We start from the raw sequence: 27,756 nt of genomic DNA on the forward strand, positions 1-27,756 counted from the left end.
TGGGAGGGGGAAACCCTCAAACTTGGTGGAACTGTGCCACCTCAATAAGTCAGTTCCAGCTGAAAAACTCTTTTTGATGATGACTTATTAACTAGGAAATCTTGTTTCTTTTCCTCTGGCTTGCTCTTAGGCAAACAGTTTATCGACTTACTGAGAGTGCACAGCAACTCTTATTAACTCAAAAAAAAACAACAACTTAAAAGCACCAGTACTTCTTGGCCTATACCACTTTATGAAGGAATAAAATATTAACAGCATTACATGATAGTAGTTTCTGATTACGTTCAGGTACATTGTTAAGTAAAATGAGTTCGGGCAGAATAAACCTGGTGCTCCTTTTGTTTGCTAAGGCCAGATTTAACAGTGCAGAATGACAAAAATGAATAAAAATATAGCCATGATGTTGTTGTACACTGAAGGCTCAGATTTAACTTTCAGGCTTTAAGTAAAGTCTTTTATTGAACAAATGCTAATTAACTTTACATTCCATCGCTTTTGAAGCTGTGCAGGTCAGATTAAACATATAAAATGCCTTTTGCAGAATTTTTAAATAGGATTGAATGGAGAGAGAGAGGTTATGCTATTTAAGAGCAGAAAAAAGGAAGAATGACTTGGGTTTGTTTTTTCCCCACTCACCTGCACAGTCGTATATTTTGCCAGCATTCGAAGTTGGAAAATTATGAAAGGAAAAATAACATTTGAGTTAAGGGTGTGGCAGAGGCAAGAAAATGTTCATGTCAATATCTTTTCCCAAATCTTGTCTTAACGGCTACAAAGCAACAGCCACAACAAATAGAGCAAAATAGTCTCTGTAGAGTTCTAACAGGAGAGCGCTGCACTTTGTGAAGTCCAAAAGCAGTATTCAAAGACACATGTGGCCATTATATTATGGACTATGTCTCCCTCTTTCATTTTTCAGACATTCAAGACAACGCTTGACACAATTCCCGCGGTATCTCTGATAGGACAGAATAGCGCTCACTCAAAACATGGTTTCAACTATATGATGTATCTTCCTGCTACAACTGATCTGCATCTAAGGAGAGGCTGCAATGCTAAACAACAAGCTAATGAATAGGAGTGAAGATGTGTGACTTCTTCAAATACAAAGCAGGCCTCAAAATTTGTCTGACAAGGTACACTTACTTTTATGAGTTGCACTTCCAGTTCTGAAGCAAGTATTAATGTGTCTTTAGCTACTTTGGAAGGAAGGATCACCTTACAAATTAGAAGTGTTTTAGCATGAGAATGGAAGAAGTATCCCATTTCATTGTGAACAGGTTATCTTGCTGTTGATCAACCAAAATAGTGATAGGTTGAGCTGAAGAAAGGAGTCTCCTTGCTAAACTGAGAAGTTGGGAAATAATTTGGCATCTAATAAGAGTCAAATTCTCCAACTGTGATGGATGGCTTCTCCCAGGAATGTTCCTTTATATATGGCTTTTCCATCAACCAAAGTTAGCAAAGCAGAAAAAGAAAAGGAAAAGAAAAGAAAGAAAAAGAAAATGAGAAGGTCCTTTTGGAAGGTCAGGTAAGGTCTGGAAGGCTTCAGCACCTTTTCCCTAGGTGCTTTTTCATAATCAATATGAGAGAAGCCAACTTTTTTGCATTGGTAAATGGGAATTGGCAGTTCTACAGTATGTTTGTAAGGGACGTGGTGGCTCAGTGGGTTAGGACGCTGAGCTTGTCGATCAGAAGGTCGGCAGTTTGGCGGGTTGAATCCTGAGTGCCGCGTAACAATCCTGAGTGCCGCGCCTGTTACTCATCCCAGCTTCTGCCAACCTAGCAGTTCGAAAGCACATAAAAATGCAAGTAGAAAAATAGGGACCACTACGGTGGGAAGGTAACAGCGTTCCGTGCGCCTTTGGCGTCTAGTCATGCCAGCCACATGACCATGGAGACGTCCTCGGACAAGCGCTGGCTCTTCGGCTTTGAAACGGAGATGAGCACCGGCCCCTAGAGTTGAAAACGACTAGAACGCATGTGCGGGGGAACCTTTACCTTTTACCTTTACCTTTTTTACAGTATGTTTTAAGCATAAAGAAATGAATGAAAGCCACTTTTCTTTTCCAATCAAGCCCTAACTTTGCAAATATTCTGCATTTCCCTATACATAATGATATGAGCAAGTGAAAGGGGTTACCACTTGATAGGTTTATTCAGTATCTTCATACAGGACTGGAAATAACACTGAGTATTCTGTGGGTTGGATTCAGTTACTTAGGGAAAACACACTGCAATTCAAGGGTTATGAGGTTGGTTGGAGTCTCCTTGATTTCAGCATGTAAATCTGAATCCAATTTACAAAATACTTTTGCTACATTAAGTTCTTTATAGTGTTAGCATATGAACATATCAAAGGCTAGATTGCCTGCTGGCTCATATTTTGTGTGTGTAGAAAAGGCAGAATTTCAATTCCTACAAAAACTGGATTGAAGAATTAATTTATAGGGTATACCTATTTTTAAGGCTAATGCTCCCACATATCATTTTGGGTACTACTTTCCTATAAACCTATATTCCAGTTATGAAATTCAGCAGGACCCCACTATGGCATGAATAGAAGCAGAGTTTTGGAGCTTTTCAAAGACTTTTCATGGTTTACAAATATTGAAGCTTCAACATAAGAACCTACCGAAAAGTTTATATCAACGTTATTGATATCATTATGCATTTTTAAAAATCTGAACAAAAAGGAATAGCTTATTAGGTTGGATTGTTGCATAATTTATGGCTTTGTAAACCTCACTCCAAAATTGTCCAATATTAATTTTGAAAACTACAATACCTGGTTTCAAAATAGTCACAATAATAATTACCTATACATATTTGAGTTTCAATTCACACAAACCTTTGTTTCTTTTGTTAGCATATACAGTTTGTAAGACTTGTGTGAAAAAGATACAGTATGAACTATGGCAAGTAACAAATCTCATGAATATGGCAGCATTTGCTCCAAATACCACAATCAAAACAGGGCCACCTACTAGCCCTATGTGGGAGTCCCTGATTTTCATAACACCACCATCCATATTACACATCAAAGACCAAGTGAAAACTGTATCCATCTATGTGCTAATCGATAGGCAGGACTACTAGAATAGCATTGTACCTCGCACCTAAATGCTGACACTTACGAACAATGCATTTTTCTCTGTCAATCTAAAAATGCTCTACAACTTAGGGAAATTTGAACTAAAAGTACATTTATTGTAAATAGACATGAAAAGCCTGAGGTAAATGAGTAATTGTTAGGAACCACCCACATTTGATATAAAGATATGGGTACATACTGGTCACCTGACTTGAAGAAAATACAATCTCGAGGTATGCCACATATTTCTTTCAAGACAAATAAAGTGATTTGGTCAAATGGTCCTACATTTCTTGCTATTTGGTAATTCCATGCTGAAAATTGTAACCAAGCAACATAGGTTGTTTACATTAGTTGAAGTAAAAACTAGTACCTGAAACCAAGGAGTCTGCTGGTCAAGGAACATGAAACAAAAACAACAATATATTCTTCAGATTAAGCTGCCTATTGTTCCCAGCCTCTTAATCACTATGGGAGAAGGCTGACACTTTGGAGCTGCAGCTGAGGGAACCAGTTGTATCATCCTCCCACCAGCTGAGTCAAGGAAACCACCCTGGCTCCTGAGACCACTCAAACAGCTGTTCTAAACATCAGCGATGTAGTCACAAGCCCTTTTTCCCCTTCCTTTCAAAGGCTGCTAAAAAGAAAGGCCGCTGGGGGTGGGGGGGAATCGTTGATTCTCCACAGCAGCAGTTTAATTGGAGAGAAGTCAAGTTGTTTCTTTCAACTGCTCTGCTTGCATAGGGGCACCGTCACCCTCAGTGATGAATCAGGCTGCTGAATCGGAGAAGCTGGCCTGTGCTGCTCCTGGGAAGACAGGAAATCAAGTACAGCTGAGAGCTTCTGAGACCTGGCAACAAGACATGCACAGCTTGTTCGGGGCATTTCCTACAACTGGGGAGCCTTGCTTTGAGCAATCATTGAGATATCTGGCCTTTTTGACAAGCTCTGCAAGGCAGCTTTGGCGGTCAGAGGGTGGACCATGTTCAGCACTGCAAATCTCTCTGGCATATTTGTGTATGAATGAGTGGCAGGTATCTGATGGCTGATTGTCTTAGGTAGGCTTCTATCCACAGTGGCTCTAAAGAGAAGAGATTCAACAAATTAGTAATTTTATCGGACCAAATAAAGAGGAACAGATGGTCTTCTAGTCTTCTAAGTATCTCCAGTGCTTTAACTGGGTTGCTACCGAAGGCTATTTCTAAGCCCTCGTCTCCATTAAGTCATGGCAGAACATTGTCACATTGAATACTTTCCTGCCACACTATTAAAAAATTGCCGGTTGGTGGTGGGAGAGATGCATGGTTGCAATAACGTTATATCATAGATTATTTAAAATGTTATGGGGAAAGGAAAAAAGTGACACAGGTAGTTTGTTGCGGGGGGGGGAAATCATTGTGACGTGGGGGAAATAGCTGTTGAATATGAGGCATCACATTCATATCTTTCTCCCGTGCTTAGGCATAGCTTAAATTATATTTTAACTACCAGAAAGAATAGATAACTCCCTAAAATCCCAGGGATTAAAATGTCAGCAGGTTCATCTTCTATAGTGAAGACACTTGCCAGAATATCTACAATGGGAGCCTGTGAATAGGGACCAACTCAGTCTACTCAAAGACAGGCAGTGGCCATGGGAAGGTTGCACCCTGGAGCTAAATGGATAAGGATAGGAAAAAATGACCACTTCTCTGCTCCATCTCCGTCTCTCACAGCTGCAGAAGGAAGAACAGGTAACTTCTGTCTCCTTCCTGGGTGGGAGACTAAGGGACACCAGGTAGCAACAGCAACACTTCCAGCAAGAGAAAAACAACTTAGCTTGCAACTTAATATAAAAAATGTGTGTGTGTGTGTGTGTGTGTTAATGATTAAGGTTTTTGGACTGAGGCTGAGATGTCCCAGCTCCAAGTCAAACCTTAGCTAAGGATTCTTATTTGGCGACTTCAGGCTGGTTATCTTTTAGCCAAACTTTATAAAGGTAGTTCTTGGCTTGTGACCATAATTAAGGCTGTAATTTCAGTTGTAAATTGCGTCTGTTACTGAATGGGTCATGTAGCCACACCCAATTTTACAATCTTTTTTTCCGCAGTGGTCATAAATGAATGCCGCAGAATGCCATCGTTTTTCGCTGGAAATTGGGAGTAAACACTAGTTTTGCAAATTATAGTCACATGACTGCAGGGCATTGCAGATGGCCATAAATGCAGGCCAGTTGCAGAGATGGTGGTCATGTGATGGGGGGGACAGGCTAGACTTTTAAATGTAGGTTATAAATAGACTTTTTCAGGGCCCATCGTAACTTTGAAGGGTTGCTAAGTAACCTGCCATACATTGGATAATGGATAACATTGCCCCAAATTAAAACTGTGTCAATACATTTTTGGCCACTGTGATAGCATTTGGCTAGTGGTTTAAGCAAGGGATGCGGTGGCTCAGTGGGTTAGGACACTGAGCTTGTCGATCAGAAGGTCGGCAGTTTGGCGAGTTGAATCCCGAGTGCTGCATAACAGAGTGAGCGCCTGTTACTCGTCCCAGCTTCTGCCAACCTAGCAGTTTGAAAGCATGTAAAAATGCAAGTAGAAAAATAGGGACCACTACAGTGGGAAGGTAACAGCGTTCCGTGAGCCTTTGGCGTCTAGTCATGCCGGCCATATGACCACGGAGTTGTCCTCGGACAAGCGCTGGCTCTTCGGCTTTGAAACGGAGATGAGCACGGGCCCCTAGAGTCAGAAACGACTAGCACGCATGTGCGGGGGAACCTTTACCTTTACCTTTTAGTGGTTTAAGCAGGCTCAGGTATACCTAACCTGGCCCATATATAACTATGAATCAGCTTTGGGGATAAGATCCAAACCTATTTGTTGGTCCAAATGCTGCTGGTACTGAAAAGGGCCTCCTAATCTGTTTGCTGCCACAAACTGTTTCCCTCTGTGTGAAGAGTTTTGCATTAGGTGATGCATCTGGTTTTCTGTGAAGATTCAGAGCAGCAGTCCTCTCAGCCATATGCTGCACTTCCTCCCTGTTCACAACTAACGGAGGCTGCAGCTTTAACACAGCTTTTTTTGAGTGAGGTATCTTCAGGTGTCTGGTTCTCACAAGCCCAGCTGTCATGCCCATGGAGGCAGGTGAAGGACACTTTGGAGGAGAAGGTTGGAGAGAGCGCTTTGCAATGCTTGGTAATGCATTTGCAAGGCTAGGTGATGAATCTGAAATGTGAGGGGAAAGCACACCATCAATTTAGCAGCAAAAACATTTCACCCAAAAAGGCTTTCAAAAGATTGCTGGGTTCTGTAAGAGAAACTTACCAGGATGGAAAGAATGGCCTGAATTCCCAACTTTAATAATTCCAAAGCTCTAAAGGAATGATTAATTTTATACGCAGCTCTCAATTTCAGTGCAATACAGTATATGTCTTCTCTGAATATTTTAGATAGCTTAATAACAGGGAATATCTATACATTTGCAGGTCTGTAAATAGCATTTTTTTTAAGAATCTGTACTGAATAGCTGCTTCTGCCACATTTTTAGTGGGTACTAAGCAGAACTTGAGAACCAATTTGATGTAGTGGTTAAGGTATCAGGTCAGAAACTGGGAGACCAAGAGTTCTAGTCCCACCTTAAGCACAAAAGCCGCCTGGGTAACTCTGGGCTAATCACTTTCTCGTGACCGTAGGGAGAAAGCAATGGGAAGTCACTTCTGGAAAACTGCAGGGACTTGTCCAGGCAGTCTGAGAATCACACACAGTTGAAAGAAACACAATAGCACAGCTTAAAAATCTTTTGCTTAGGCTAGAATTTGAGTAATACATTTCTATGTAATTTCACTATGATTAAAGGAGTTATGTGCCAAGTCTGTTCAGATTCTCAACGTATCTCTCAGCAACTATCTTAAACACTTTGTGCACCGTGCTAAACCATTTAACAACTGCAGACCATGAACTACACTACTGTGGCTGGGTTTACACAGCAAAGAGTTGGGTCGTCTCTGTGGCTTGCCTGTTAAATCTTTTTGGTAACATCTGAAAAGGTCTAAATTATTTGCATCCCAAAATGCTGATCAATACCTGTAGTGAGACAGGAGAACTGCAGAAGTTGCTGCTGCTATTGTTTCTAACACACTATAAATTCCATACCTTTTTTTCTTCCTCACTCCCTCACAGTGAGCTAAGAATACCTTCTCCTTTTCCTCAGCATTTGCTTGCCTTAATGATACCACACTCTAATCTTTAAATATCACATATACAAATGGCATTCCAGTTTACCCTATTAGTTGTATAATACCTGATGACAACTGAGAAAGATGGGGACAAGAAGAAGCTTCTGACGAGATCATTTGTGTGATGTCCTGAAAGGCTCCTTTGAAATCTTCATCACAGCTGTCACTCAGGCTGCAGCCTTTTTCTTCCTCTTCCCCTTCTTCATCACTGTGTGTTATTTTCAGCAGCTGGGGAGATTTCGCCCCTTGGAGGGCTTGCAAGTGTCTGCCAGAGATTTACTTTTTAATTAGATGCCATCCTGCCCAAATTTTTTATAAAATACTGTACATAAAAATATATATATTAATATCCAACTTACATTATGTGTCATATACCTTTAAACTGAAATAATACCAAAAGGAAAAAAAATCCAGAGTAATGCTTTCATTATGAACTTTGCCCCATGCTATGCTCTAAAAAAATCACCCCAAATTAGATTTTACAGCATTTACAGGAAAATAATCACATTCAGTCTTTAGCAAATCTTTCTTGAAAAAAAAATGCCACAAAAAAACTTCAGGACTTATCTCTGACAGTGTTGTTTTTGTCTTTCTTCTAATCTGACACCAGTGCAGACCCCTCACCCACCCATCTTATTCTTCTCAAGAAAACTAGTCCTAAAATCCTAATTATGTTTTTTTTCTTAATTTTGTAACCACTGATGTTGGCACAGTAATTCCTCATAGTGAGCATGACTGAGGGCTGTAACATTAAACAAACCATGATATGCAGATTTGTTATTGCCATGAATTTGCTCTTCCAAATAATAAACTGTTGATTGTATTATACCACCAATACAGAAAAGACAATAGCTTAAAAGCGGAAAATCAGATACGATAGCAAAAGCATGAACTGAAGTGGGTGTCTTTATTTTTTAATAGACAACTATCTATGTAGAAATTCTTAACAATTTTTATTTGATTTCTCTTCCTTTGTAAACTATAAACGCTGAATGAAAATAAGAGGAAAAATGAATGACAGGTCCTGAGCATGGCCACAAAATGGCTGACATGCTTATGACAATGAAAACGAGAAAGCACAACTTTTTTCCCCCCAAACAGATAACCTAGAATAGCTATTAAAGGATAGACTTTTCATGGAGTTTCATAGTAATAATCCCCTATCAAAACATTCCTAATCTTTGTCTTTCCATAGGCTTCATGGTGTGACACAATGCAACTGTTCATCATCAAGGGGAGATTACATTCACTTGCTGATTTATCTTGGGAAACTCTAAAAATTTCTGCTTAATAATGGACTAAATTTTGGCTCTTACTGGTAATGATGTTCTTGCAAGACTTTCAGCTCGGCAAAGATGTCTTTCTCATTTACACTGCCAGTTTCTTCAAAATCATAATTATGTTCTGCCAGATGACACAGTGGCTGGAACAGATTTGTTACTGTAGACTACGATATTAGAGAAATTATATAAAATATATCTGCATCCACTGAAAATAATTAATTTTGCCAAGGATTATTTTTTAAAAATTTATCTCATAGTCTCCCCATCATGGCCAATGTTTATTGTACCAACACAGACCTGCTGTTGTGCCACAGTGACTGGAGGTAAGAGGGCGATCCTGACATACTATTGCAAAGCAAAAGTGCAGGATCAGGCAATATTTCAACCCAGCTCCGTTTGTTGTTTGTCTCCTGGTGAAGGCTTAGAAGCATTTTTCTCTATATATCAGATGTGTTCCTTCCCTTGAAATGTCCCTAACAGCTTTCCCACTTTGCTTTCACAAGTATGAGTCTCCATGGTGAGTGAGAAGGTTTGCCAGAAACCCATTCATGATCAAAAGGAAAAGGCTGATAATTTAATTAGCCAACACACCCTAAGAAGAAGCAGAAAACTTTATGAGGGCTTTTTAGCTCTAGAAGCAGACTGAGAAGCATGTACTAAACCTTTAAGTTTATTCTGAGCTCACTTAAATGTATACAATTCTGTAGCTCCAACAGCAGTGCTGGGATTCAGCCAGTTCATACCAGTTCGGCAGAACCGGCAGCTAATTTTTTGTTGCCCAGGCCCAGAATGGACTTCCGGAAGTGGCATCCACACAGAGAACCGGTTGTTGACATATTTGAATCCCACCACTGTCCAACAGGCTTACTCTTCTTACATGACAACCCGCTTCTAACCTTCCCTCCCTTCAAGAATGTACTTATAAAGAAACTTACACCTAATTTCTGTCTTCGTGCATGAAGAGCTTTGATGGGGTTCCCACATATAACTCTGCTGAAACCTGTCAAAAACAAATTTTAAAAAGTGTCCTAATTTATAATTTCATATGCTTAAAAAACTCTTTTTGTTACAAAAACTTCATATACAAGCTTATAGGCAATTATGTTTTCTCCGTATTTAGAAAGAGATATTCAGAAAAAAAATAAACCAGCTTTCTATTTTGGTCAGTTGTTACTCTAAACCACAGAAAAAACGCATTTGTGAGCTGAGGTAGGATTAGTAGGAATGGGCAAAATGCTCAAAAATATCTTCAGTCATTCAGCTTAAGATAGCACAATAGTCAAACTGACTTTGGAAAAAAAAAGTGTCAGAAATTTCATTATCTGTGCAGCAAAAGGTTTGAGAACAGCCAACCACAATGCAGAGATTACGTGACCGAACATAATCTCTAATGTTAACATAAAACTTAATCACTCTCTTTAACACGTGTTCACTTCCCAATTTCAGTTACAGAAAAATTTCTGCAAAAGCAAGCCTATCTAAATCTTTGTGTACATATATTTACCATAAGCACATAAATACACAGATCATCCCAGCATTTTTATCAATTCCATTCTTGCTTGCTTCCACGTGTTCTGTCAAGGAGAGGCTGAAGGATAGGAAATGGGCAAGAAAAGCATCCGGTGTTTCATTACCATGGGTCAGGTCACTTGAATCATCATCAGGCAATATCTCATCATAGATGGTGGATTCCAGGAGAGTGCTACAGCCAGAAAGCAAATGAGCACTGGGAGATCTCTGGAGAGGCTGAGGTCTGGAACCTAGCAAAAAATGAGTTGCAGCAGGCCGTAGAGCAGAGCCCAGCCTTCTCGTTAGGAGTCCTAACTGAGAATCTAAACCGAAGAAGGGCAAGGGTTGGGAGAAGAACGACAACATGATACTGTAACATGAATATGCTATAAGTGTCCACTTGAGAGAAGCACAGAAAACAAATGATATGTCCCTAAATTAAAGTAATATTCCCACTAGAAGGTTGTAGCAAAATATTTCTGTACTGTTGCCAAGAAAACTACCACATGGATTCATCCATAACTACACTAAACGTTAGGTTCAATGCAAAAGAAACTTTGTTAAGCTAACATCAGGAACACCGTTAATCACAATTCTTTGTGCAAACGTATTAACTCGTGTCAGCGATTATTCAGGTCAGCATGCAATAGAGTGCAATCGTTCATAAAGAGCACTGCAATATAAGGATTTTAAAAAAACAAAAAAAAAACATGCATACATATACATGTATGTGGTACCTGAAATACTAAATAAGGAACTCATCCCTGAATTGCATTACCCTGCTTTCATCCTGTGTCCTTGAGCTGAGAAATTATGGCAGCCTAAGTCACACTGCCCTGCCCCCTCCCCCCACTCCCCAGTTTCCCTTAATATGCAGGATGGGGACTGTGCTGTACTATCTGTATTGCTTCTGCACAGGGCAATAACTTGCCATTTTCTCTGCCTGAAATTTGAATGTCACTTACTACAGGAAAAGCTGCCACCAATCACCTGCGGGGATACATGCTGGGATGGTGGTGTAAAATCTGGCCTTTACATCCATTCAACTGTTTTCCTACTGTTCTCCCCAAAGAACTGTTAACTTATCAACCTAAAAACCAGCAGATGGCAGCAAAGAGTCCTCTCTTAACAGCAAGGTAGTGGTTGCGTCCATTTGTGCAGTATAGATGTGTTTTTGGAGCCAGAGTTCAAAGTGGGGGTTTTGTGAGTCTGTGGGAGAGGTGTTCAGCTTTCAGAATATTGTCATAATTTCTCCAGAATGACTGACCTCTCAACCAATTGATTAACTATTTGATGACAGCAAAGTCAAGAGCATTATGTCTATCTTGGCTGCAATCTAGTGGTAATTTTGAGTTGTGCAGCCAAGATGCAGTTGCTGCTAAATACTGCTCAAGAACCAGAGTTTGAGAAATCACTTTATTGATTCTGGTATCAAATTTAGGTATACATATTCAGAAGGATAAAAGGGGAAAAAAATGACTGCCTATGTTGAACCCTATCTGTACCAGGTTTCACTCTCTGGAGGACTGAACTTTTTAAAGGAACATTCCACAAACAAGAGGAGCCAGGCCTTCCCTAAGAAGAGCAATTGCTGTACTGGCAAAATAATTCAATTACATTTCCCATTTATTGCCTTAAGCAGGGTACAGGATAGTGAATTTCAGGTCTCCCGACACTCTAAAGATCCGGGGGTGATTAACCTGGCAATGGGGTCAGAAGCCAGGGTTCTGCTCTTCCTTACAGCCAAAACAGCACAGCAGAACAGGTGCCAAAGCCACAGACTGGATGAAAGAGGGCAGTCCTACACCTGTTGGGATAATGGTAGTCAAGCATATAGCTCCCCCCTACCCATGTCCCCTTACACCATCTCTTCCATGTTCCACGGGATGTTTCAGATTTTTTTCCAGGGAAAATGCTATTTTCATGCCAGAACATCTTGCACCAGCTTCAGCCTCCCTAAGCAGTAGGCAGATTGCCTACTACGGGATGGAAACTCCATTATGAGGACATATCTTCAACAAATTGTAAGGTATGGAATATCTTCATGCCATGATATGTAGGCTCTGTGGATAGCAGAAGGTGGATATATACATGGTATTGCATGAGGGAAATGCCTCTATTGCCATATCTGTATTGATTTTTTTAAAACCAAAATAAAGATACTTTCGTAGCCTTGCTGACTCCCTAGAGTTACTCAAGCCAGAAGGGCAAAAAAGAAAAAAGCATGTATTTTAAGAGCAGTGGGACACAAAACAACCTACACAACATAAGCACGGGCGTTTCAAGGGCTTCAAGTAATAAAATCGTTCAAGTGGCACTCTAAGCGTCGTGACTGGATTTTTGTCTTGTATCTTGCCTTACTGTTTTAATTCCCTTCTTTACCTATATAGCAATTACTATTTCCTCTGGCCAGATCGGGTAATATTTGGGGATGGAGTACTGGGAAACAGTAAAATAAAGCCGGAATGTAAGCAGAGCACAATGCTTACTAAAGGACTAGTCCAATCAGCTCTGCTGTAGCCGAGATGATCGGGAGTGCTGTCAGAGCTCTGCAACTGGGTTGCTACTGGTGCTGCTGCTGGCAAGTAAGCATTCAGAACCGATGCTCTACAAAGAGCATTGGCATGGGCCAAGCATCCTACATTAAAAGGTTGAAACAGCCTATTTCAAAGGGTCCCTTGCTCACCTGCCCCCTTATTTCTTTATGCATTCAGACAATACTTCCATTAAGTCTGCCATTAAAGCAGCTAGGCACATACAGACAGATGGAGGTCGTTGGTGAAAGTCATCAAAGCGGATGCCCAGACTCTTCTGGAACATGAGCTTGCTTAACTTTCCAACAAGTGTGCTTTGTGGTTGCTTGGTTGTCTGCAGAGCATTGGTTGTGTTTTGTTAGTGGGCTGTTAGTACATTTATTTAAATAGTTGCATTGCTGGCAAAAATGCAGTTGCAGGTGGCATGGTGTCTTTGGACTTACTGTTTTAATATTAATCAATGCCATTCATGCAGTCATATAGCACTAGGACCTTTTTGCACTCACCAGGAACCACAATCCACCAGTAATACTTGGAAGCATTTAAAGAAACCCTATAGATGAAAATTGGAAATGAAATTATGCTTGGTGCCAATGAGACTAGGGAGGTGGGAGATGCTAATTAACCACTAACGGACAAATGCTGAGGACAGATTCGCTTTTTGTCTTATACATTATGCATGATCTAACATGGTAAGAATAAAAAGTTATTTGTTCTATTAGAGTTGCCTCTCATTTATACGCTTATATGTTTGCCTGCAAATCAGGGTGGAGTCGGGGTAATGCAAAGGATTACAGGGTTAGTTGAAAGAAAATATGTTTGCCAACATATCTCCTAGTACCAAATATTCCACAAATTGGTTGGCCAGTAGCATTATGTGTGGATTGCTACCCCACCCACTTTTGTGGTTTTTTTCAGTGAAAACCAAAGCATCCCAGAACATTTTGAATTCCATCCCAAAGGAATACTCAAGCTGATCCAGTTTTGCTTTGCCAGAATGAAACTAATTCAAAACATTCTGTAAAGCTTGCCAGGTGGGATTATTTTTCTTAGTTCAAAAGAAAAGAATTTGTCTCTATCACAGTTAATCCTACTTAAGAGCTACAGAACTTCTTTTTAAAAAAGAACATTTTCCTCAAAAAGAATAGCACAAAATCAGGATTCATTGTAAGCAATTTAATTAAAAGAGTTACAACAGTCCTCATTAGAAGACTACTGCTCTAAGCTATTCCATCATAGGTCAAAAGCCACCTCAAGATGGTCTTAAGCAAAAAGAAAGGATGGTGGCAACAGACCCACGTCTTCTAAAACAAGCTTGAACTGAACAGTTAAGAAATGAAAAGCAGTTTGAGAAATGCTGAAATCTTGGCCTGTCTGTTGCTCCCAATCTTCAGCCTCAAATTAGCAAAATGTGTACAAATGCATTTGGGGATATTGAAGAAGAAGAAAAATAGCATGTTGAAAAAGAATCCAGTATCTTCCCATCAGTTCCACGCCTCCACTTGAAAGGACAGTAGAGATTTCAATCCTGGTGAACAATTATTTGGTTAATGATTATATATTAGGACAGATTTTTATTCTCTGTGTTTGTTATTAGGCAGTCACCAAGAATGTTATGGTTATTTCCAAGCATTAATCCATATGAGAGGCAGACAGTGGAATTAACTAACTATAACCCTTGAAATAATTTGCATTCTGTCCTAAATGCAACTATAAAATATAAAATGGTTTATCCAGTGAGATGCCCAAGAAAATGAAGAGTGGGTTATTAGACTTAATCAGCCTATGAAGAAGCCAATTAAAGATGCTAAGATCCAAGGAGTAGCCGAATTTAAAAGATATGCTACCCATCAGACTCCGGCTGATTTGCGGGAAAATCAAACATAAGCAGCCAGGATGGCAGAACCAGTAGGAAATCATCAGGAGATTTGAAAGGAAGAAGAATCTCATACTGAAGAATCTTCAATCTCAAAAGAGCAGATTGAAATCAGATTTGGGAATGTGTGAGATCTCATTACAGCACACCAGATCAGTTCCTGAGGAGACTGGTGGCTAAGACAACTCTCAAGCAAAAGAGGCATATGGGGCGTATGGTCATATAAGTCATTTTCATTTAGTGACTGCCTCGCTTAGTGACCATTCAGAGTTATGACAGTGATGAAAAAATAACTTTGTGACCAATCCTTGCATGTATGACCTTCACAGGTCAGTAAAGCAAAGGAAAGCTGAAGGAAGATCATAAGCATGGTCATGGTTTCACTCAGTGACCACTCCACTTAATGATCTACCTGTGGTCCCAACTCTGGCCACTAAATGAGGACTAACTTTACTAATCATTCTATGAAAAAACAGAACTGCTCCACTCCAGTCCTACAGGAATATTCCTACTATGAATTTGGGGGAAAATAGTTTGTAGAAATTATAGAAATGTCAATGATTTCTTTTTCTTTTTAAAGGGTTCTAGAACAATTTTGTAGGTGGAAGACTATTATATATATTCAGAGATAAGACAAGAAATTTGGTGGCAAAATTTTAAAAAATCAGGTTTGGCTTATCCATGCATAGGCTTATCCACCAGTATGTATAGTAAGACTTTTTAAAAGTTCCCATGTACGGAATCTTTATGGATAAGCCCCTCAGATAGACCAACCCTTCAATTTTTAGTCAAAATACTATGAAAAATCAGGGTCAGCCTATTTGCAGTGGCATATTTTTCATGGTATTTTGCTTTAAAATTGAAACGTTGGCTTATATGCAGATGGACCTATAAGTGAGAATATATGGTATATTTGAATGTTTACCTGTGTTTTATTTCACATATAATTAGAAAGCATTATTTTTAATTGTCTATGGTCATCCTTACTTCTGTGTCCAATATTATGCCACACAGGACTCAATTTATGCAAATTTACTGCATTTATAGCACATCTTTTCTCTGAGAGCTCAAAGTAGCTTATATGCACATATCTCCTAGCATAATATATACATTTATTTTATAAGATGTGATAGGCTGAGAAACAAAAACCTGCCGAAAAGGGCCCTATGGCAACATATACCTAGTCTGGTCCAAGTCCAATACTACTTTGGCATTTTTTCCGGAAAAATGTAAAATTAATGGGATTTTCCCACCTGTGATTCTTATAAAATAACAGAATGGCCTGGAGGTATCCATATTCCAGGATATCCATAGAGTCTACATGTTGGTGTTCTGATTTTTGTTTTTGCAGAGTTTATATTTTAGTACTTAAAAGCACAGTTTTATTGCTACCCAAAGTTTAGCTTTACCCAAGATAATTTCTTTACACAATCAAATGATACTTAATTTTATTGTATGCTACGCAGAGTCCCTTTATGTGAGGGACAGCCTAATAAGTGTGACAAATAAATACATATATCCTATTCTTGCTAATTATAATCAGTTTGTGTATGTATGCACAGATATTCCTTCCTCTTATTGGTCATCAAAAAAAGTCTTACAAAATAATTTAGCAGACCTGAACCTGAAGCCTCCTCAATTAAACTTCCTTCTTTGATTGATTCCTTGACAATAAACCAGTCTTTATTCATTTTGCATGGAAAAGGAATAGCAGTTTGATTTGCTGGTATTTCATCCAAAAATTTTAAATGAGGGATAAGTTTTTTCACTTCAACTCTGTAATTGTAATTTGGGTCCTAGAAAAAAAGTCCCAGAGAAAAGAATGCCTTCAGTTATTTTGATCACATTTATAGGAAACTATCTGAGAAACAGGTAAAATTGGAAAATAAATATAAATGTAACAATAGCTAAACTTCTTATAAGATTAGCACTTTTTGCAATCATAATAAATAAAACCTAAGCACTATTTAGTTTCAGATACACTAAACATGCATCCCATGTAAATATATTAAATTTCAACTGACTTATTTAATCAACAGTATTTGTTGTTGTTGTGAGCTGCGAAGTTGTGTCCGACCCATCGCGACCCCATGGACAACGTTCCTCCAGGCCTTCCTGTCCTCTACCATCTTCTGGAGTCCATTTAAGCTCACGCCTACTGCTTCAGGGACTCCATCCAGCCACCTCATTCTTTGTCGTCCCCTTCTTCTCTTGCCCTCAATCTTTCCCAGAATTAGGCTCTTCTCCAGTGAGTCCTTCCTTCTCATTACATGGCCAAGGTATTTGAGCTTCAACTTCACGATCTGGCCTTCTAAAGTGCAGTCGGGGTTGATCTCCTCTAGGACTGACCGGTTTGATCACCTTGCAGTCCAAGGGACTCACAGGAGTCTTCTCCAGCATCATAGTTCAAAGGCCTCAATTCTTTGGCATTCAGCCTTTCTTATGGTCCAACTTTCACTGCCATACATTGCAGCTGGGAAGACCATAGCCTTGACTATACGCACTTTTGTTGACAGGGTGATGTCTCTGCTTTTTAGTGTGCTGTCTAGATTTGCCATGGCTTTCCTTCCCAGGAGCAAGCGTCTTTTAATTTCTTGGCTACAGTCCCCATCTGCAGTGATCTTGGCGCCCAGGAAAATAAAATCTGTCACTACTTCCATTTCTTCCCCATCTATTTGCCAGGAATTGAGAGGGCCGGATGCCACGATCTTGGTTTTCTTAATGTTAAGTTTCAAGCCAACTTTTGCACTCTCCTTCTTCACCCGCAACAAGAGGCTCTTTAGTTCCTCTTCACTTTCTGCCATTAGAGTGGCAGAACAGTATTTAGATAACCATTAAACAAATTGCTTTTGGGATCTACTGTCAACTTTTTAATATCTACTTTTCTTCTCTCCCAGATTTTTCTACCGCCTCTTTTTTACCATCTCCATCACATGATATATTACTGTTAAATTTGTTTTATGTTCCAATTAGCACATTTAGATAAGATAGTGTCTGCTACCAGAGGTTTATGTCATTTATCATTCAGACTGGTCTGGGTTTCTGCCTCCCAATTGTCTGGTAATGACCACAAGAAAAACCTGTATCTTTTAAAAAGCCAAATTAGCTGCTACAGGGGCCTGATTAATGTTGAGACTCTGCAGATCACCTTTACTCACAACCACAGTTTACTGACAAACAAACAAAATAGCCATGCAATTGCCCCTTCAGTGACTATTATCATTATCCAGTATTTGGCCCTAATGTTAGATAAAACAAATCTAATGACCTGTAGTGGATTGTCTATACTAATTACTCTAATACTAAACCATTCCAAGGATGACCATGAATTCAAAGATGATTAAGCTTTAATTAAAGGAAATTGCAGTCATCTTTTTTGTCTGTCTTCCTTTTGCTAGCCCTCACAATCCTTGTCCCTGATCTAAAAAAGTACACCAATCCTTGATCTAAAGCAGGGGTCTCCAAACATGGCCGCTTTAAGACTTGTGGATTTGAGTTCCCAGAATTCCCCAGCCAGCATGGGGACTAACTGTACAAAAATATGAAATGTGTGAAGGTGACAATGGGGAAAGAGTAACAGATGTCCTGAAGGGGCTGAAGCTATAGAAACAAGCTCTCTTTGTGATAATCACATTTAGCTACTTGAGCAAACTATACTGTATTTCTGTTTCAGGTAGAAGGACATAAAATAAAATATTTCAAATTAAAAGAGAGATCTTGATTAAAACACTGGAATATAGATGACAGACTCCCTTTCTTTGGAAGTGTCCAAATAGAAGCTGGGTAGACACCTATCATAAAAGTGGTGGAGCAGATTTCCTCAATTAGCAAGCTACTTTGACTAGAGACCTTTGAGGTTCCTTCAATTTCACAATTCCTACAAAAGCCTTCTGTAATCAAATATTTTCAGATGGTTTCAACTAAAACTTTTTCTGATTTCAAGCCAGTGATCAGAAATGTTTTAGTGAGTCATGCATTGAGTGGAGGTTAGATTAGATGACATCTAAGGTACCTTTTAACTCTATGATCTTATGTGGAAATTGTAATTCCAAACACTTGGAGAATGCCAGGTCAGGAAAAAGTTTTTTAAGATAAGAAAAACAGTACTAACAATAAAAATGGATAAAAGCCCAACTCAAAATCCAGTAAATAATTACAATTACTAATTTTTCTAAAATACAAAGCTCATAAAGCTAGATACTAAATTGGCTGAAAAGAGCCACAATGCTTTCATAAAGGAAGATATTTCATTATAATTGTCGAGACACAATTTTTATCTATTAGCAATTTCTTCAAAAGTCATAAACACACAAACATACACATATATGAACACAACACACACACACGAAAATACTGAGCCTTGTATTATTGATTTGAATAGACAGTAGACTCACATGGAAGATCCTAATATAGCTTAGACTCAGGCAATTTAGAGGTGTTCAGGTAATAACATGCAATTAACTGGGGCCATTATTCAAGTGAAATAACATTACAATTACATGCTTTATACAAATATGCTGAAGTTTACCGTGTTTATTATTGTTTTTACTACTGTTCTGTTTTTTACAGGGAGTTTAATGTAATGAGTAAAAAAAATCACCCTAATTCTGAGTTTCTAAATAGTCATCAAAAACCACTCCAAAAGAGCATCTATTTTAATAAATCTAACTGGATATTAAAGAAAAAGTAATCTTATCTACCTCACATTTGTAATGTGCCACTTGCTTATTCATCTGCAATGAATAGCAGTTCTCCCTGGGAAAGAATGAGAAGAGCCAGGCACATCTAGCAAACACACTGAAATTGATGAAAAAGAATTCTGGCGGCAACTGCCATTTGATTGATACAGAAAAAAATGAGTTGCCAAGTGATTTAGGAAGAGTGCATTGAATGCAAGATATAACCTTAACCCGGTTTCAAATTAGAACCCTCGATCAAAACTCTATATCATCTTTTTATTATACTTCAGTTTGTTCTGCTTGATTGCATGACGTATTGTGCATACAAAAATACATTCTGCTTTGCTTCAGACATGGCAGTCTCCCCATGGCATTGCAAACTCTTGAGAATTACAGAACTCATTTGCAAGGCCACAAAGGAACTTCAATAGTAGAAATGAAGAAAATTGTTTTTAAAAAGGGTGATTTTTAGTACACATCTCTCTTTGCTGTTTCAAAATATAATCATATCAAACGACCACAAGCTGTACTGATTTCACTACAGTTTCTCCTAGCAGCTATGCTGTTACTACACAGTGTTCTGAGTTCAGAATGCTGAGTAAAGTGCTAGATATCTCCCAAGATTAATGATTTGAAGTATAAGTCTTCTTTTCTATATTAGAGTTATAGTATGCCACTTACCTACTCATCTGGGTTGAGAAACAGTTCCTCTAAGGCAAAATTCACAAAGATAACTCTGCTACATTAAACCACAGCCTTAATTCATGATAGCATTGAGATAAATCAGCAAGATACACACCTCTGAAGATTGTGGGCTTGGCTTCAAGCAAATAAGATTTCCCTCTATTGTAAGATTGGTCAGCTTAGTACACAGCCTCAAGTATTGAATCTGACTAAGATCTTCAATGTTGTTTCCTTCTAAATCTAGAATTTCGAGGTTCTCCAGCAGGCTAACCTGACTTAAGTCACCAATATTGTTGTAGGCTATGTAGAGCTCCTAAAGAAAATTGAAGGACTCTTTCAATATTAAGGTGAAATGTAATATATTAAATAAAAAAAATAAGGAACAATTAAGACATAATAGTAAAAGGAAGTCTCACAGACTTTCTTATAGATAAGCAGCATGCACTTCATTTGTTTGTTGTCATAGGCTTTTACTCTTAGCATACAGTATATGGCTAATAAACATAAAATCTGCAATATGCCATGGTTTCTTAATATTGTGCAATAGGAAGTAGGAAAAATAGGAACTATGGCCTGTGCCTACTATTGCAAAATTTAGAAGATTTAAAAAAATAAAGCATGGTTTAAGATTTTTGGCTTATTAAGAAAATGAGACTATTTCTGGTTTGCTAATAATAAACCTGAAACCATGAGTAAAGCTGCCTGTTTTAAAAATACATCTTCTATAAAGAGAGATCGAGTTGAAGCCATTTTTGATACACAGAATAAGCCACAGGGCTTTTTTTTTACACTTTCAGTTTACTATGACTTGGCTACTGAATTAACAAATTCTAGGTTCTGGTATGGCTCACAGAATTGCCAAGAGTTGGACACAACTGAATGGATCTTCCTCCTCCTCCTCCTCCTCCTCCTCCTCCTCCTCCTCTTAGATTTATAGACCGCCCCACAGTGCTTTACGGCATTCTCTGGGTGGTTTATAATGTCAGCATATTGCCCCCAACAATCTGAGTCCTCCTTTTACCGACTTCAGAAGGATGGAAGGCTGAGTCATACTGCAGGCATTCTTACCACTGTGCCACCAGGGCTCCTTAATGATAATTATGGTAAATCTTCAGGCCAAGTTCTTTTCCTTGTGATTTCACAAATACATCTATGTAGTTTTCTTAGCAGCAATAAGGAAGTGTTTGCCATTGTCTTCATTGGAGACAGTACTTCAACTTTCCAGCTGACAGTTATGACACTTCTTTTTAAATGAAATGCCATTGGGCAAGGCAGTATTTTATGAATCCGATTTGACATACATGTATACGTTTTTAAAAATGCAATAACTTTTTTAACTTTTTTTAAAAAAAATACATTAAATCCCTGGATTAAAAACACCCTGGTATAAGGATGACCCATAGTAAAGAACGGAGGCTATTGTAGCAAAATTCAAGTGAAACACACAAAGGGTTGAGTTCATTACACAATACTACTTGTGCAGCATTATCCAATAATTGTGTTCCTGCTTAGCACACAAATTCAATTTAAGGATGGACCTTGGGAATGGAACTCGGGACTACTGTATATTAACATGGATTTGATATCTCATTTCCTTCAAAGCAGTAAGGGCTGTGCGCTATGTAAACAAGTCAAGCAAAACAATGTATTAAGTCTTTGACTTTCCGACCTTCAAAGAGCAGCAGGAAGAGATCCCATCTAAATCTGGGAGCCCACAACGAGCCATCCATAGGACTTGAAGACGAGGTAAGGCTGTTCCAAGGTCCCTTAAGAGAACAAATACCAGGATTCACCATTATCTATCAAAGGAATAGCTTCATCTTTAGAAGTTAATGAAAACATACTGTTTAACATCAGAGAAAGAAATGGAAAATTCATTTCGATTTTTATCAGCCAGGACAAAACTTGGAATACTTTTTTTAAAAAAAATCTGAACTGGAGCTGTGTATTGACAGAGACAGTTAAGGAGTATGCTTTCCTGTGTGGTTATTTTTGTAGCTTGAAAATATTTGTAAACTAGTTTACAGAGTAGTAGTCTACCCAGGGAAGCAAAAGACATTTCAGAAGAAGGCACAATAAAACCATTTCTATATTGTTGCCAAGAAAATAACACAGACATACTGTACACCTTTAGCCATCAGCCCAACTTGAGGCAGACTTTACTTTTATGTCTATTCACAGAGTACTAAATCTGGAAGATAAAATTTGATTACTTCAGGAAATTGGTTGCAATGACAATATATCATTTTGCTACATATGCATGTAGTAAATATTACATGGATTTTGTTTACTATAGTATCAAAAATGGTCTCTTTTAGTGAATTCATAACTAAAACAGTTGTGTTTTATGAAACATAAAACTTTTTCTAACATTTATTTGGAATTCCAACATTTAGCAATTGCTGAACTCTGGAAAAACAGAACAGGTTCAGACCTCTCTCTGTATAACGTATTTTATTTGAAGGGGAACACTATCATATCCATCCTTATACTCAGAGTTATATATTCCTAATTTCCCCAGTCCCTCTTTGTAGTACGGTATGTAATATCCCCAGTCATCTTCATTATCATTCTCAAAACCTATGCTAGTTTTCCTGAATCTTTCTTAAAATGTGATATCCAGAACTGGACCCAGTATCCAATTCAGGACCTAACTTCCTTTGGTTTAGAAGGTAAACTTCTGTTAATATAGTCTAAATATATATACTGCACTTTTGCAGCACATAATATTGCTGATTCACACTCATTTTGAAATCAACTACTATTCCAAGATATTTTTCACAAGTACTATTACAAAGCTGATGTTCTTAAATTCTATTTCTATGCATTTGCCATCTGATTTCTAAATGAAGAACTCTTTGCCTCTGCTAAATTTCATTCTATTTGGAATCCATTTCTCTAACCTATCAAAAGCATTTTGAATTTTATTTCTATTGTTCTAGAAAATGAGCAATTCTTACGAGAAGGAAAGATTGTTCAAATTTGGTTTCAGTATGGGCAATTACAGGCCAGGTGGAAAGAAGATCAGAAAATTGGTTTTTCAATGACTGATGAAAATTTGGTAAAGCAAATTAGAAATCAAGGTCAAGCACATATTAAACGGATATATCTTGCATTGATAGAAATTGATTCAGAGACAGAACTTGTTAAAGATTGTATGATAAAGTGGGCTCAGAATTTTCAAGAAGTCATTACAATGGATACTTGGGAAAAGATTTGGGTGAGAAATGTAAAATTTACGCAAGCTCAAAATTTAAGAGAGAACTTTTATAAAATGTTTTATAGGTGGCATTTAGATCCTAAAAAATTAGCAAGTATGTATCCGAATTGCCAGCCTAAATGTTGGGGGTGTGGTGGTGAAGATGCAACGTATTTTCATATATGGTGGACCTGTACGAAGGTTAAAGCATTTTGGATTAAAATTTGGTGGAATATGCAGAAGATATTTAAGAGAAGGATAAAGTTTTGTCCGCAATTGTTTCTACTGGGCATTATTACTGATACCACTGTTGTGGACACTAAGTTGATGTTGAATTTAATTACGGCAGCAAGACTTTTAGTAGGGCAATATTGGAAGAAGGAAGAACTGCCGACTATAGAAGAATGGACTTTAAAAGTTTCCAAACTGGCGGAAATGGCAAAGATCTCAGCGTATTTGAAAGACCATTCGCAACAGAGATATATTATGGAGTGGAAAAAATGGATTGATTACATCCAGAATAAATATGGGACTAAAAAGTTTCATTTAGCATTTGAATAAGTACTGATGTAATATTTATATTGCTTGTAGTCATTTTATAAGAGTTAAAGTGCGATAGACTTAATAGTTTATTGTTGTTTGCATATGTAGATTATGATTGTTTTTACTTTTATACCTTGTATTTAGCTCTGGGAAGTCGGGGAGGGGGGAGGGGGAGGGAGGGAGCTGTTGGGGAGGGTTGGGAAGGGGGGAGGGGGTTGGGAGGGGTTTTGTTTTGTTTTGTTATAAATAAAATGTATTGTAAAACTTTTCAATAAAAAAAATAGAAAATGAGCAACTCCAATTTATAAGCAACCCTGATATCTCTTCATCCAAATTTCAGGGTCATCTATGGTTATCCCATCACTAATGTCTTAAAGCAGAGAGTGCCACCCACACGAGGCAAGGAGAGTGCATCCTTTAGATGACCAACAGGAGGGTGGATAAAAAAACCTTCAACCAATATTTTGCTCCTAAATCCATGTTCTGTATGTTTGGAGTTTAAAACACCTGAGCATTCACAATGGGATAGAGTTCTGCAAAGTCAGCAAGGAGCCTGCTCAGTTTATTAAAACAAAGAGAAAATGTTACCTAAAGCTTAACCCCTGTAGGGAAAGAAATCCCAAAGACAGTCTGAGGAATGAATGGAAATAATGTCCTTGCAAGTTTCACAAAGCCGGAGCACTTCTAATTAGAAACATGTGATGCATTTCTTATTAAATCTCAGCTACACCAGAAATAAATTGGGTCAACTCCTAAACAGAGAAAATGTCAGATCAAAGTGTTGAGCCTATTTGGGCATGGGTCAAATGTGGATGAGCCCTTAATCTCTTCCCCCTCAATCTCAATCTCATCCCATTATTCCATTTCTTCAGATTACGCTGCTTTCTGCCTATGCAATATTGGATAAAAATTACAAATTCTGAAGGAAAACAAATTTTGCAAATGAAAGAAAAATTAAGAATATTATTTTACAAATTGTACAGTTTATTCTGACTATACTGGATTCTTCTTCCAGCTGGGTATAGAAATATAATCTTCCTCATGGTAGGAATAATGAACTGGCTGGATTCTACCTCACCAGAGTTATACGTAAGTTTTAAGACACTGCAAGATTATTTGCAGGAAAAAAATAAAACAAAGGACTCTTAATATCTTTTAAATCTATAGAAGGAATAAATTGATTACTAATGTCCAATAATTATGTATAATAATGTATACTTTTCTAGGCTGCATATAACCAGGTCACTGGTGGGATTCAAATACCTGAACAACCAGTTCTATTATGTGATGCAGGCCTGGGCCTCCGATGTCTAGAACGGTGCTAAATCTGGGCTATAGGGGGGGTGATCAAAAACGTCCCAACGGAACTGCCTCAAAAGTTCTTGGGTGCGTCTAATGGAGTGCAGGCGAGTATTATTGTGAACTAACACCCACATCAGAAGTGGCGCCATAAAAAATCCCGCCAAATGTGAAGAACCCAAAGTGCCTCAATTTGAACGGCGATTATGTCTAAAAGCAACATATCGTTGTAGTTTTCTAATGTGTATAATAAAAGTTCTGTATCTGCGAGTGTCTGTCATTGATAACTAAAGAGAGGTTTATTTCTGAATTTCCCTCGTAATACATTTGCATAGTTTAAGATTTAAGATTTAAATCACTAGAGTTAAAAACAGACAATCAAGTTTTTCTCATGTACAAAAGATAAAGTGTGTAGTCAATCTCTCTCTGAAGTAGAAAGAAAATAAGTAGTAAGAGACTTGAATATTACTTCTGACTTAACTTTCTGAGTTATTATTTCTTACCTCACAGATGTAAGTACACTTCCATTCAGTTTTAGTTGTTTCAGATTAGGGAGGTAAGAACCTGTAAGATCAGGAAAAAAAACCCCAAATATAAGAAAATACAGTATATACGTCGTAATCCTCTCAAACATCTAATTTCCATTATTTAAATTTTACAGTTTGTACATTTGTTCACCATGACATTTGACTGATTTCTGATGTCTAATATTTTCACAACAACATTTTTTTTACCAAAGTTGCCTAGAAATGATGCATTCTATGTCTGACTATATTTTAGGCCACTAGTAACTGACATAAAATATAACATTTTGCCGTTACTGAACTTGTTTTTCAATTCTTTTTAGGATGGTTGTAAAGCAAGTCACCATGGTTGTTAAACAATTCTCATGGTGATTAAGTGAACCATGTGGTTTTTACACAAATCCAACATATCAACTGGGTGTCCTTTTGCTGTTTTCTGCTGGAAAATGGCACAAAAATCACAAATTGTATTTATATGACTGAGGACACTGCAACTGGTCACAAATGTGAGTCAGTTGCCAACTGCCCCAAATGGATCATGTGACCATGGGAGGTGTTGGTGGCAGTCATAACTCTGAAGACAGGTCATAAGTACTTTTTTTTAACTCTGTTGGAACTTTGAATGGTTGTGAAGTGACCAGTCATTAAGTGAAGATTACCTGTAGATATAACTGCTGTTGTGGTATTTTGTATAAAGAGAAGGTAGGTGGACATAATAGTTCTTAAAGCATGCAACTTGGCTAACCGCCATGCTGGCTTGGAATCATCTCAGCACATCCATTTAGTCCCATGTTGAGAACAGATATTTGAGGGAGGATCTTCTCAGGGGAGGGCGCGGGGGACGCACAAAAGGGGCCGTTTCACCTGAGGGCTCCTAGGCCTTGTGGGGGGTGGCGAGGGGGCAACTTTTGCCAATTGCACCTGCGCATACAAGACCCGCAAAGGCGAGAGCGGAGGGCCGCCCTGCCCTCCCTGTCCGTCGCAGAGGAGGCAAAGGCCCGACTGGCCCCGCCGGCCCTCCCGCTGCTCCCGCGCTTCTGCCGGTCCCCGAGGCGCAGCGCTTCCCGGGCGGCAGGCAGCGCCGGAGGGCAGCCGCCACCCTGCCATGGCCGGCGCCCCTCCTGCTTCCCCCCAGGCCTTGAACTTCTCCCATTGGGCACAGGGCGGGGCAGCTCCACCCGCCGCCTCTTTTTTACAACTCATGTGCCGCTTCCCTCTCACTGTCGGCCGAGGCGCGCTTGGCCCGGGCTCCCGGTCCCTCTTCCCGGCCGGCTTCCCGCCCTGCCCCTCATGGAGCTGGACTGGGCGTGCAGCCTCTCGGTGTGGCTGCTTTTCCTGGGCAGCCTGGCGGTGCGGCTCCTGCACTCGGACCTGTTGCTAAGCCGGCGGCTGCTGCTGTGCGTGGGGCTGCTGGCCGTCCTGCAGGCGCTGGGCCAGGCCATCCTGCTGCTGCCCCTCAGCGCCGCGCTCACAGCGGCTGCCTGCTAGCTCGTCTCGGCCAGCACCGCCCGCGGAAGCGCATCCCCGTGGGGGGGAGAGCGGTGCTGGTGACAGGTGAGTCCGGCAGGCGCGAGGCCCTCCCCTTAGGCCAAGAGCCGACGGGCAGCGCCGCCTTCGCCTGGGGAGAGCCGCCCGACGCTCCTGCCCAGCCGTGTCCAGGAGCCGTGCCGGAGATAGCTCCGTTGCACGGGGTGGCCCGGCTTTGCAAGAACGGGGACGCTCAACTGATTTATGGTTTTTTTTCCGGCATATAAGACGACCCGGCGTATAAGACGACCCCCCAATTTTTGAGAAGATTTTCATGGGTTAAAAAGTCGTCTTATACGCCGGAAAATACGCTAGTACTTTATTCTCTAAACATTGAAATTGTTTAATAACCCTCCTTTTAATAGTAATTCCATGCTAAATCCACTAAAAGTGGCAAGTGGGAATTATATTATATTAATGCTGCATTGTAATTGTTGAAAAACGTTTAGTTAACTTTTTTTAAAAAAGTAAATCCTTTCTCTGGGATTTGAGATGCCCTCCCCCATGATCAAAGTAACCTTCTCCAATCTAAAATTACTTTTTGCTAGCAAGTGTGACGTACACAACAAAATTAATTCATTGGCTTAAAGTATCTGAATCTTTAAACATTTTAGAATGTTCCAGAATTTTCAGAAAAGGAGTAGTAACTGACCATAAACATTTAATTAAAAATATAGATTTTTCAGAAATTTCATCACCCTTCTAATTTAGCTCTCCTAACCCACACAGTCAGCTTCCCCCTTTCTCAGGGTCATGTCTGTGGTGTTCTTATTGCCTTACTTTATATTC

The 27,756-nt window shown here is 39.1% G+C and overlaps 1 protein-coding gene across 1 annotated transcript in view; it reads right to left on the minus strand.

Moving 5' to 3' along the window:
- Positions 1-2,995: 2,995 nt before the first annotated feature.
- LRRC56 (leucine rich repeat containing 56) overlaps positions 2,996-27,756 on the minus strand; it is a 38,706-nt gene continuing 13,945 nt past the window's right edge. The window contains exons 3-12 of the mRNA XM_081314027.1: positions 25,420-25,480; positions 21,545-21,641; positions 19,991-20,188; positions 16,131-16,308; positions 10,228-10,425; positions 9,529-9,593; positions 8,627-8,757; positions 7,376-7,575; positions 5,949-6,300; positions 2,996-4,175 (exon numbers count right to left, since the gene is read on the minus strand). Coding sequence (XP_081170153.1) covers positions 3,983-4,175; positions 5,949-6,300; positions 7,376-7,575; positions 8,627-8,757; positions 9,529-9,593; positions 10,228-10,425; positions 16,131-16,308; positions 19,991-20,188; positions 21,545-21,641; positions 25,420-25,480 — 1,673 coding nt within the window. The 3' untranslated portion in view covers positions 2,996-3,982. The remainder of the gene's footprint in view (positions 4,176-5,948; positions 6,301-7,375; positions 7,576-8,626; positions 8,758-9,528; positions 9,594-10,227; positions 10,426-16,130; positions 16,309-19,990; positions 20,189-21,544; positions 21,642-25,419; positions 25,481-27,756) is intronic.

The sequence above is a fragment of the Vipera berus genome (genome assembly GCF_964194415.1).
Source record: "Vipera berus genome assembly, chromosome: 1".
In the NCBI taxonomy this organism is placed as follows: domain Eukaryota; kingdom Metazoa; phylum Chordata; class Lepidosauria; order Squamata; family Viperidae; genus Vipera; species Vipera berus.